Source organism: Orycteropus afer, unplaced genomic scaffold, assembly GCF_000298275.1.
Source record: "Orycteropus afer afer isolate SDZICR_OR568_19922 unplaced genomic scaffold, OryAfe1.0 scaffold00112, whole genome shotgun sequence".
In the NCBI taxonomy this organism is placed as follows: Eukaryota; Metazoa; Chordata; class Mammalia; order Tubulidentata; family Orycteropodidae; genus Orycteropus; species Orycteropus afer.
In genome coordinates this window covers 8,302,582-8,313,770 of record NW_006921699.1, presented here as the reverse complement: position 1 = coordinate 8,313,770, position 11,189 = coordinate 8,302,582, and the positions used below count along the sequence as shown (strand labels likewise).

At 47.4% G+C, this 11,189-nt stretch overlaps 1 protein-coding gene across 1 annotated transcript in view; it reads right to left on the bottom strand.

The window, feature by feature from the left end:
• The window catches only part of SLC25A48 (solute carrier family 25 member 48), an 84,448-nt gene extending 74,650 nt beyond the window's left edge, over positions 1-9,798 (bottom strand). The window contains exons 1-2 of the mRNA XM_042781374.1: positions 9,753-9,798; positions 7,860-7,903 (exon numbers count right to left, since the gene is read on the bottom strand). Of these exons, the coding sequence (XP_042637308.1) occupies positions 7,860-7,903; positions 9,753-9,798 (90 nt within the window). The remainder of the gene's footprint in view (positions 1-7,859; positions 7,904-9,752) is intronic.
• Positions 9,799-11,189: the final 1,391 nt, after the last annotated feature.

The following is an 11,189-nucleotide window of genomic DNA, read 5'->3' as shown; positions in this document are numbered from 1 at the left end:
GGCTGGAGGTTCAAACCCACCAGCCACTCCTGGGAAGGAAGATTGGGCAATCTACTTTTGTAATGATATTGCCTCAGAAACCCAAGGAGGGGTCACTATGTTAAGTGCACAAGTAATATAGAAATGTTGTTGTTAGTTGCCATAGTCAATTTCAACTAATGGCCACTCCATGTGTTCGCTTAATAAAAAATTGTAACATTCTGTATAAAGCTAAAGCTCCCTTTAAACCACTCCATCCTGAACCCCTCCCTCACCATGTCTCACCTTGAGCAAGTTAACAATATGGCTAACAGTTTGGCAGGCATCTGTCTAAATGCGTTAATAAACCTACAGAGCCAACTCTGACTCATGTTGACCCTGCCATGTGTTAGAGAAGAGCTATGCTCCACAGAGTTTTCAGTGGCCAGTTTTTGAAAATGGATCATCAGGCCTTTCTTCTGAGGTGTTTCTGGGTAGACTCAAGCCATCAAATTTTCTATTAGCCATTGCATACATTAAGCATTTGTACCTATTTATAGTGGTCACTATTCCATTCTCTGGTGGGGTAGTGCCTAAGGCATTTGACTGCTAACTAGAAAGCTGAAGGTTCAAACCCACCAGCTGCTCCTCAGACGACAGACTGGGCAATCTACTTCCATAGAGATACCACCTCAGAAACCCAAGTAGGGGTCGCTATGAGTCAAAATGACTCGACAGCAGTGAGTTTATTCCATTCTCAGGAAATTCAGCAGTGAGCAAAATGAAGTCCTTGTCCTCATGGACCTTAAAATCTAATGGGGTCGAGACACAGTCAATAAGAAAGGAAATTAATATATACGTCAGACGGAAAAAAGATAAGAAAGAATGGGTTATGGGAAGGGAACTGCAATTTTAAATTGGGTGGTGGAGAAGGCTCCTAGGAAGATGCAGTCAAAAGAGAACTGGGCCTTCCTAATCTCCTTGTTAAGCAGAACCACACAGGTCTTCCTTGGAGCAGGGTTCCCCAACCAGGATGATGGCGTGACCATGGGGAGGGGTTTCCGCAGACCTCTCACTCTGCCCTGTTTAAGGCTGATGTAAGCCAAACACTTTCTCTCTCGGCCTCCAGTTCTGTCTGGGTTGCTCCTGGGTAACAAAACTACAAAACGGTCCCTCCCCAGGGGTGATCCATTTCCCAGTAAGAAGCTTGAGTTATCAGTCACTCAAGCAAATGGCATATGAGGGAACTCAATGCAAGAGCAAAACCCTGATCACAGGCAAAGCAGTAGAGCTAAGATCTGCCTGTTGTCCTGAGAGTACTTAGGGAGTCTGGCACCGAGGCCAGCAGCAAAGCCCAGTTCTATAAGGGCCCCTTAGAAGGTCCCTGGATGGTGCAAACAGTTTGTGCTTGACTGTTAACTGAAAGGTTGGTGGTTTGAACCCACCCACGGACACTACAAAAGAAAGGCTTGGTCATCTGCTTCCATAAAATTGCAGCCAACAAAACCATAATGGAGAAGTCCTAGTCTGTAATACATGGAGTTGCTAAGAGTCAGAAATAACAGCAACAAGGTTTTTTTGTTTGTTTTTATGGAGCTTCCAATCATTCAGTATGTACCTACTGCATACTTGGGAAAACACTGAACATCTCACATAATTTATTTCAATGAATCTACCAAATGCTATGAAGCAGGGATACTCTCTTCACTTTACAAATGAAAGACAAGTGCTAAAGGACAGAGTGGGAGAGATAGTTGGAGCTCAGTGCTGAGAGCTGAGCTGCTGCCTGGTCCAACCCACAGACCCCCATGAACTGACAGAGCAGGCATGTGCTGGCTGGCCTAGGGCCAGTATTCATGCCTGAGGCTGAATGGGATAGTCAGAGGGCAATCTGACATGAGGGCATCAGGGCAAGAAGCCCCATTGGGGTGGTTAGGAGAGGGAGGCAGACACTCCACAAAGCTAGCCCACTACAGCCCAGCTTAGCTGGTGCAAAGGCAGCTGAGTCCTGATTAGAAAAGCTGGCCATACTGAATCAGGCATTGCTGTTGTTATTGTTGCTGTTGCTGTAGTTGTTGCAAGCTGTCAATGAGTTGGCTCCTAACACATGGCAACCCCATGCATAACAGAATGAAACACTGTCTGGAAGTGTGCCATCCTCCACGATCTTCACTGATCAGACCTTTGTGATCACAGGGTTTTCATTGGCTGGTTTTGGACATAGATGACTACCAGGCCTTTCTTCATAGTCTGTCTTAGTCTGGAAGTTCCACTGAAATCTGTTTAGCATCATAGCATCACACAATCCACCACCAATAGATGGGTGGTAGCCATGCAAGAGGTACATTCACCAGGAATCAAACCCAGGTCTCCCGCATGGCAGGCAAGAATTCTACCACTGAACCACCAATATGCATCAGGCATAAACCCCTAAATGCAGAAGCTGTGCCAGGACCCAGGGGAGACTCCTTATCCCTAGGTCTGCTGCCACTGAGCAGTCTTGGAACCCAATACTGTCTCCTCCCACCTATGACAAGGCAGCTGAGGTCAAGGGGAGGAGCATTGGACTTGGAATCAGTAAATGAGTGTCTTTCTAGCTTGGCTCTTCCACAGAAGAGCCCTGGGGCCTCAAACAGGTCACTCATCTGCCTCCTCCCAACCCAAAGATGAACAGAACCTGTCTGTTCATCTGGGCAAGAAGGTCTTGCTCATTGTTCTTTGCCCAATGCATGCACAAAAAAATGCCAAGTGAACAATCTTCACAATATCCTCACCAGGTATAGGTGTTATTTGTCATTTTAGAGATGAGGAAACCAAGGTTCAGGGAGGTTAAGTGCTGGGTCCTAGGTCATGGAAGAGAAAGTGGTAAAGCTGGGAGGCTGGGCCTGGACTTCAGGTTATTCTGTTTCTGAAGACCTGGCCGTCACCTTTCTTAGTGAACAGGAGTTGTAGAGAAAAATGTCAGCCAGAAGGAAGAAAGAAGGATGTTCCAGGGTGAAACATGAGCCCTGGGCCACACTCCAAGGGCTGGCCTTTTAAGCTGTTATCACCAAGCCAGTGCCTCCAGCAGGGAAGCTCTCAGAATGAACAGAGACTAGATTTTATGCCAGAAGGAGTTCCCTCTTGGGACTCAGGGGGCAGAGTAGAGAGAAAGAAGAGAACACCAGTCTTGTCTGATGGACACATGACCAGACTTCCTGTGCATGGGGTGGGGTCTCTGCTGAAGCCACAGGAGGGAGCTGGACTCCAACAAGCACCACCAGCCTCCCACCCAGGTTGGATGTGAAAGAAGGACACTCCAGCAGGGAGAATCAAAGGCTGCTTTTGTCAGAAATACAGCCATAAGGACCATGGAAGCATGGGCTAGACTTACTTTGTCCAACACTGACTCCTCTGCACTCTGCACCATTGCACAGCACAGAGAAGGCATCCAACATGTATTTGTCACATCAAGGAAAGAGGGTGCCTGGATGAGGGGTGGAGTCTCTGAGGTAAGTTAATGCACTCAGCTGACAACTGAAAGATTGGAGGTTCCAGGCACCTCAGAGTAAAGCCTGACAATCTACTTCCAAAAAGTCAGCCACTGAAAACCCTGTGGAACATAGCTCCACTCTGACACACCTAGGGTCACCATGAGTCAGTCAACTTGACAGCAACTAGTCTATGAGTGTAAAGGGTCCAGGAAATATCCTTCACTGGCTTGTCAAAATATAGGATTCTCACCATCAAAACTGCTCAGCTGGTTCAAACGATTTCTAGAAAGAGCTCAGCCAAACGGGACCTGGGCAACCTCATTTTGAAAATAACGATGATGATAATGAAAAACATATTTATATTATAGTAGAATCCCTCCTATCTAGTGTAATCAATTTCTTATCCAGGACAAATTCCCTCAACTTGGTTAATTGAAAAAGGGGAAAAATGAAAAGTGATACACATACCCTTTCACCTTTTCCTGAAAACCTCACTGGACACTCATTTGCTAATCTTCTTTTCCTTGGAAGATCCTTGTTGGTTCTCTTGCATAAACCCCACCCAGAAAGCACTTTTCACAATGTCTAGTCTTAGTTAAGGAGCTCTGGTAGCATAGTGCCTAAGGCACTTGACTGCTCACCAGAAGGCTGGCGGTTCAAACCCACCAGCCACTCCTCGGAAGGAAGGTTGGGCAATCCTACTTCCGTAGTGATACTGCCTCGGAAACCCAAGGAGGGGTCGCTAGGAGTCGGGGCCGACTCGACGGCACATGACAACAACAACAGTCTTAGTTAATCCTTTGAAGTAGGAAAAACTTAAAGAAATTTATCCTTTGTGAAGCCATCTAAGTAAAAATGTTGATCCACCTGTAGTGGATTGAATTTGGTCCCACCAAAAGATATATCCAAATCCTAACCCTGCCCCTCTCCCCTCCCTCCAGCTGCCTCATACCTGTGAACATGGTTTCGTTGGGAAATAAGGTCTTTGCAGATACAATTAAGTGAATAACAAGATGAGGTCATTTGGATTTAGGGTAAGCCCTAAATCCAATGACTGGTATCTTAGAAAGGACAGGGAAATGTGACACAGAGACAGAAAGGGAAAGGCTGTGTGAAGACAGGCAGAGATTGGAGGGTGACCACGAGCCAAGGAATGCTAACAACTACCAGAAACTAGCATGGAATGGATTCTCCTTCAGAACCTCCAGGAGGAACTAACTCTGCTGACACCTTGATTTCAGACTTCTGGCTTCAGAATTGTCAAAAAAATAAATTTGTGTTGTTTTGGGTCATAAAGTTTGTGGTAATTTATCATGACAGCCTAGGAAGCTAGTATAACTCCTCAATTATTTACAATTAAATCTCTCACACCTAATTCCATAATAATTTGTTAGTGGCTCACTTTTATCAAGTCAGCTTAGTTCTAGACCAACAGCACTCATGCATGCTGTAGCAAACAGAGATGGATGTGTGGTGAGCACTCCATGGTCAGTCAATGGCAAAAGCCACTCTGGAGAATGACCACTTGTCTAGCTGAGATGTCCTCATACTCCCTCCCAAAAGAAATCTGCATATACCATCTAAGTCAAAGAATTTTAAACACACTTTGCAAATCAATCTAGATATGTTCACATGGTGTGGTAATTAAGAAAAATCTAATTTATATAAAATGTTGACAAAAACAGTAGCTACCATTTTTGAATGCCAACTGGGTACCAGGAACATCACACTACTCTTATATTTGCTCTGTAAGCAGGGATTAGTACTCCACTTTAACAGAAGGATAGACAAGCAGGGAATGGCAAAACAGGATTCATATCTACAGCCTGAGTGGTTCCAAAGCCCATGCTCTTTCTGCCTGACCACAAACAAAAACCCATTGCCATGAGTTAATTCTGGCTCATAGTTACCCTATAGGGCAGAGTAAAGCTGCTCCATAGGACTTCCAAGGCTATAATCTTTACAGAAGCAGACTGCCACAGTTTGAACCACCAACCCTTTGGTTAGCAGCTGAGCACCTAACCACTGGGCCAGAGGGCTCCACACTGCCTTCTAATTCATCATTCATGCCATGGTTGGACTGGTCTGTCATGTGGAACAAACTAAGAACAGCTACCATTTTGGGTAGCTCTGGTGGCATAGTGCCTAAGGCACTTGACTGCTAACCAGAAGCCTGGTGGTTCAAACCCACCAGCCATTCCTTGGAAGGAAGTTTGGGCAATCTACTTCTATAGTGATACCACCTCGGAAACACAAGGAAGGGTTGCTATGAGTCGGATCCAATTCCATGGTAGTGAGTTTTGAATGAGGGTGGGGAAGGCCAGGAGCAAACTATATTCTCACAGGGACATCAAGGACTGTATCTGATTTTTCTAGTCTCTCATAAAGCCCAGCCAGCCCTGGAGAGGTATACAGCAGGCATCCTATACTGAGGCCTGGGATAGCTATTCATTCAGCAGATGCTCATCTAGCTCCTCTGCTCTCCAGGCTCTGAGCTAAGCTGTGCTCTGAATAGAGTTGATTCACAGGGCACCGGTTAGGGAAACCCCACTCTTAGCCAGCCCTTGTGGAGGATGGAGAGAGTTCAGTGGGCATCTGAGACTACCACAGGGGTAAAGAAGCTTCCAAGGGCCTTACCTGGCTCTGGAGAGCCCTGGGAGTACCCAAGACAGCCCCTCTCTCTGAGCATCAGGGATCCAGCCTTGAAAGCCTGTTCAGTCCACTTAAGGCAGAATCAGAACCTAATACAAGGCCTCCTTGGTGGGTTCTGGGAGCAGGCCCTGGACATGCAGTGCTGGCATAAGACAGCTTATGCCAACATCCTTCTCTCCCTGGGTTTCTCCAGCACCTGTTCCCAGACCAGTTACTCACCTCACTACAGACTCACTGGCCTTCCCTGTTTCCCTTGGATTCATACATCGAGGCCTGGTCTTGCCCTGAAGTCCAGGCCAAAGTGTAACCTGGAGAATGATTTCCAAAAAGCAAGGCCACTCCAGAGCCCAGTTACCAGCCACTGTGGCTGGGAGTATTGAGGGGACTGTTCCCAAAAGGTCAGGCCAACAGCAAAGCCATGATCTTCTTCAAGAAAATGGTTCTGTGACCACCTTCTTTTGCGCAGAAAACATCTATTGGTTTCCAAATGTGGAGAAGACACTGGACAGTGAAGCAGGCTATTAGCCAGGGAGCCAAGTTCACTTGTGGGCTTTGAGCCCCTGCACTACCACATCCCAGCTCTGACATCTGGAGGTCCTGGCCTCTGCACCTCACTTTCCTCCTATACAAAGTGGGAATATTAGGCCAGTCCCAGGGGAGGGGCTGCTCCACTCACCTCTGTTTGTCCCTAGTTCCCGCCTCTGTGCCCTGCCTGCCACCCCCTTTAGTGAGGAACTTCTCTAGGGACCCTAAACATGCCATTTACCACCTCGAGGGGTTCTTCAAATAGTTTAGAGAAGGAGGCTGATCTCCCCATCATGAAGAAGGTGGATTGAACTCTAAGTATGAGGGACCAGCCATGCAGAGAAGGAAATTGCAACAGCCATTGGAGAATGGCCTGAGAGGTTCCTCTTTGTGCACAGTCCAGGCAGAGCTTAGCAACTGATCTGGAAGTCATTTCTAAGTGTAGAGGAGGCAGTATTTATGGCTCTAAGCCCTGCTCACTATTAGAAATAGGCCCTGGATAGGGGTGGGGTCAAAGAGTGCCCTCTGCAGTATCCCATTCCTCAGTGCTTCAACTTGTTGTGTGACCTGAGACAAGCCTCTTCCTCTTTTGTGGCTTCAGTTTCCACATCTGGAGAACAAAGGGAATGGATGATCCCAACACCAGATGGACTTGCCAGCTCCAGAGCCCTCAAACCTCATGTAGTTCATCACGTTGAAATAGCTTCCTTTTCCAACCCAAGTCTCAGCTCCTAACCTGACTCCAAGGTCTCTTAGCACTGAGTGATGACTGACTCTCCTAGATTCTGACCCACAGTTGCTATCAGATATCCTGGTCATGCTGGCCCATCCCAAGCCTCTATCCAGCTTTCTCACCTCAGTGTCTTTACCCTGGTATTCCCTGTGCCTGGGTATTTTTTTCTATCACCTGAAAACAATCTTAATTGTTGCTTCCAATGTCACCTCCTTTCACAATTTCTCAGCTCCACAGTAACTTGGAGAAGGACAATCACCAGCCTTTTGGCCCTCTCCTCACCAGTTCATGAGACTCTGGAGGCAGGGATGAGCATTCACAAAAACAAAATCACTGCCAAGTAATGAGGGTAGGGCCACTCCAAGCCAGGCCTCCAGGCACCCAGACCTCCACTGGCTGACTGCAGAGAGCCTGTCTGGGCTGGAGACTCTCTGAGGAACCAGAAGCAGCAGGAACATTTCTGACATTCCCACTCCAGGCACCTTTCTGAGAGGTAATGAAAAAGGTGGCTATTGTACCTTGACTGTGTCCAGAGGGTGTCCAACAAGGACACTGGCTGCACCTGTAGTAGAAGAAAAACATTTTGTCACTCAGCCCCTGGCCTCCTGGCTTATACCAATTGGCTCTTGGGACAGGACAGAGGACTCACTCTGTCTGTCAGGACACTCACTCACTCTGTCAATGACCAGTTCTTAGAGACCTCCAAAATGCGAGGCAACATTCTAGGTATCAAAGAAAGGCAGAGAAAATCTAGTAAAACCTGGGCCCTGCCCCAGGAAGCAAGCAGCCCAAGAAAGAGAAGTAAAGAGAAAAGTTCAGTTACTTTCAGGTTCCTCAACTTCTCCACACCTACTTTTGTGCATAAGTACCATGTGAAGTGGGCATTACAATAGTGCCTACCTCATTCTTCCATTGTTAGGATGAAATAACTGCTGTAAAGTATCTGATGGAGAGCCTGGCAGGTATAAAATCAACCTCACTGGCTCTGAGTGATTCTGACTCAGAGACCCCCATTGGATTTCCAAGGCTATAAATCTGCCATTTGCATGCGAGTTACAGAGGGTCTCTGTATTAAACAGAGGCAAGCTAATCTAATTCATCCCTCCAGGGCATTTCTCAAGCAAGTTATTCTTAAATTCTGGTTACTCTGCCCTGAAGATGGGAGAGCCTAGCCCTGCAGCCTCCAGTAGTAGCAGAGGGGGAAATTACTGATGTGTGGGAGGGAGTACCAAAGGGGAAGGACCTGTTGTCCTATCTGGTTTGTTGCTTCCCCCCCACCATGCAAATCTCCCAGGGCCTCCTCCCTGCCTAAAATACTAACCAAATCAAACCAAACTCACTGCTGTCCAGTAGATTTCGACTCGTAGCAACCCCTCCTTGGGTTTCCGAGGCAGTATCACTACGGAAGTAGATTGCCCAACCTTCCTTCCGAGAAGTGGCTGGTGAGTTTGAACTGCCAGCCTTCTGGTTAGCAGTCAAATGCCTTAGGCACTACACCACCAGAGCTCCTGCCTAAAATACTAGGTAGCCATAAATAAGCCATCCTTAGAACCTCAGTATTTTTTTCCCTTTTGGAGAGAGGCTGCATTTGCTAACATCCCTATCCCTTTTCTGAGGACTCTCGCCTAAAAAAATATAATAATCATGATAATAATAATTATTATTATTAACAACAAGCAAACTCTCTGAACATCCTCCCCTCCACCACCAAATATCTGAGAAAGAGGGAGGGTTAAATAGATGTATTGGAAAGAGAAGAATGGAAAAGCAAGAAAATGAATGCAACTCCAGCCCAAGCAAACCCACCCCAGGTTTAGGCCAACAGGGAGGGGCCTCAGAGGAAGGCAATGGCTGATAGCGGCTAAACAAAAGGGAGAAGGAGTTTCTCCCAGCTAGCAGTCTGCCAACACTCCCAGCTCTGTGTACTGTGCTCCTTCCCGTCGGGGCACTCCCTCGGGGCCCCACCACCACCCCAAGCCCAGAGGCCAGCAGCCAAGAACCACCAGTATACAGAAGTTTCTGCCAACCACGTTCCCAAATTCAGGTGCGCACCCGGTCACCAAAGGGTGTGTGCCAGCCTGGACGCTCCATTGGCTGTCGGCTCTGACAGGCGGTTTAACCATTACCAGATCAAGTTCCACGGGTCCTAACTTTGGGGCAAATAGGAAACTCTCAGTGAATCGCTGTTAGGTTCTCGGAGTTTACCTCCCGCTGCATGAGAGAAAATCACCCTAGAGGACGCGCAGTGCGAAGGGACTCCTGCAGCAGGCGGCGCGCACCCCGCGGCGCGTGGTGGAAGCGCACTGGCTGCAAAATTTAAAACAGAGCGCTGTGTGCAAAATCTGTGGGCACTGGTTTCAGGTTCGGTCCCTCTGTCTCTCTGGCCCGGGGGATTCCTTAAGCACACTCACCTCCGATCCAGCCCGCCGCAAAGTCTTCCAGCTGGAAGCTGCCCATGGCTGGTGCCTCGTGGTGCCTTGCCCTCCGGGAGCAGGTTCTGTGCCCACTCAGCGTCTGCCGAGCATGGTCCGCAAGACCTAGCGCTCCAAGACGAAAAGCGGGAACGGGAGCACACTGCAGGTTCTGCTCCAAACCTAGTCTCCCAGTCAAGCTGCTGTGCTCACCTCTCCAAGTGCCCGCGGGCCTCTGACATCACGCCCCCAGTGGACCTTAAAGGCACAGCACGCAGGCCGGGCGAGAGGCAATACACCCTAGTTCGAGAGAGTTAGGACCACAGAGTGGAATTCCCTTAGCCCTCCACCTTGTTTTCTTCTCACTCGACCATTGTTGAGCCTCAGCGAATGTGTGGCCAAAGAGCCAAGCTGTGCCTGTAATTGCTCACATTACGTCCCACACTGGAAAGGATTTCAGAGACATTTTTGCAAAGTGCATTTTAAGAAGAAGGGAGGGAGGCTTTGCCTAAGGTCCGATAGTGTTTCATTAGAAACTCTGAGCTCTTTCTGTGATGTGATTATTTACCTGTGAAGATAACACCCAAGCTTAAGGTTAAACAGCACTGAAATAATTCTAGCTCAATGTCTGACTAAATCAGAAGTGCTTTCTGCTTGAAAGCCCTGGACAGTTTCCATACAAACTACGTTCCACCCACCACCACCACCCCGCCATTTCTAGTCCATTCTGATTCATATCAATGGTGTAGGACAGAGTATAACTGCCCTATAAAGTTTCCAAAGTTGTAAATCTTTATAAAGCAGACTACCACATCTTTCTCCTGCAGTGACTGGTGGATTGGTATCTCAGACTTTTGGGTGATCAGTCCAGCACCTTAATCAATGCACCACAGGGACTCCTAAAATACGCACGATTTTCCATACTAGTTTTACAGTTTAGGGACTCTTTTGCCACCCCCAATTTATCCATAGCCCCCAGGTTAAGAACTCCATTAATGAATAATTGAAATGTGAGGAAAGCACCTAAAGCCCAGGGTCAAGCTGGATGTCAGCTGTAAGTAAGTATTAGCTATTAATAATATCCAACATTTTCTGAGTATTTAATGTCACTCATTGTGTTCAATATTTGTAATCCATGTTTATATGTTATGGCAGTATGTATAATATACAATGTAGACCTTACCCTTTTAGAGAACTGGCCCAATTTAGGAAATGAATGCTGTCACATCTGAGTTACAGCTTTAGTTAAGGGTAGGTTTGGGCTTCTGAGTCCCATGCTTATTCCCAAAGACCTGGCTCTCACACTGGATGGCCAAGGGGAGACCTAGCCCAGGGTCCAAGGTCCTGCCAAAACATCTCCTACTGAGGGGATACAACTTCCTACTGAGAGCACCCCTGGCTAGATGGAAATTTCCAGAGCCCTGAAAACTCCCAGCC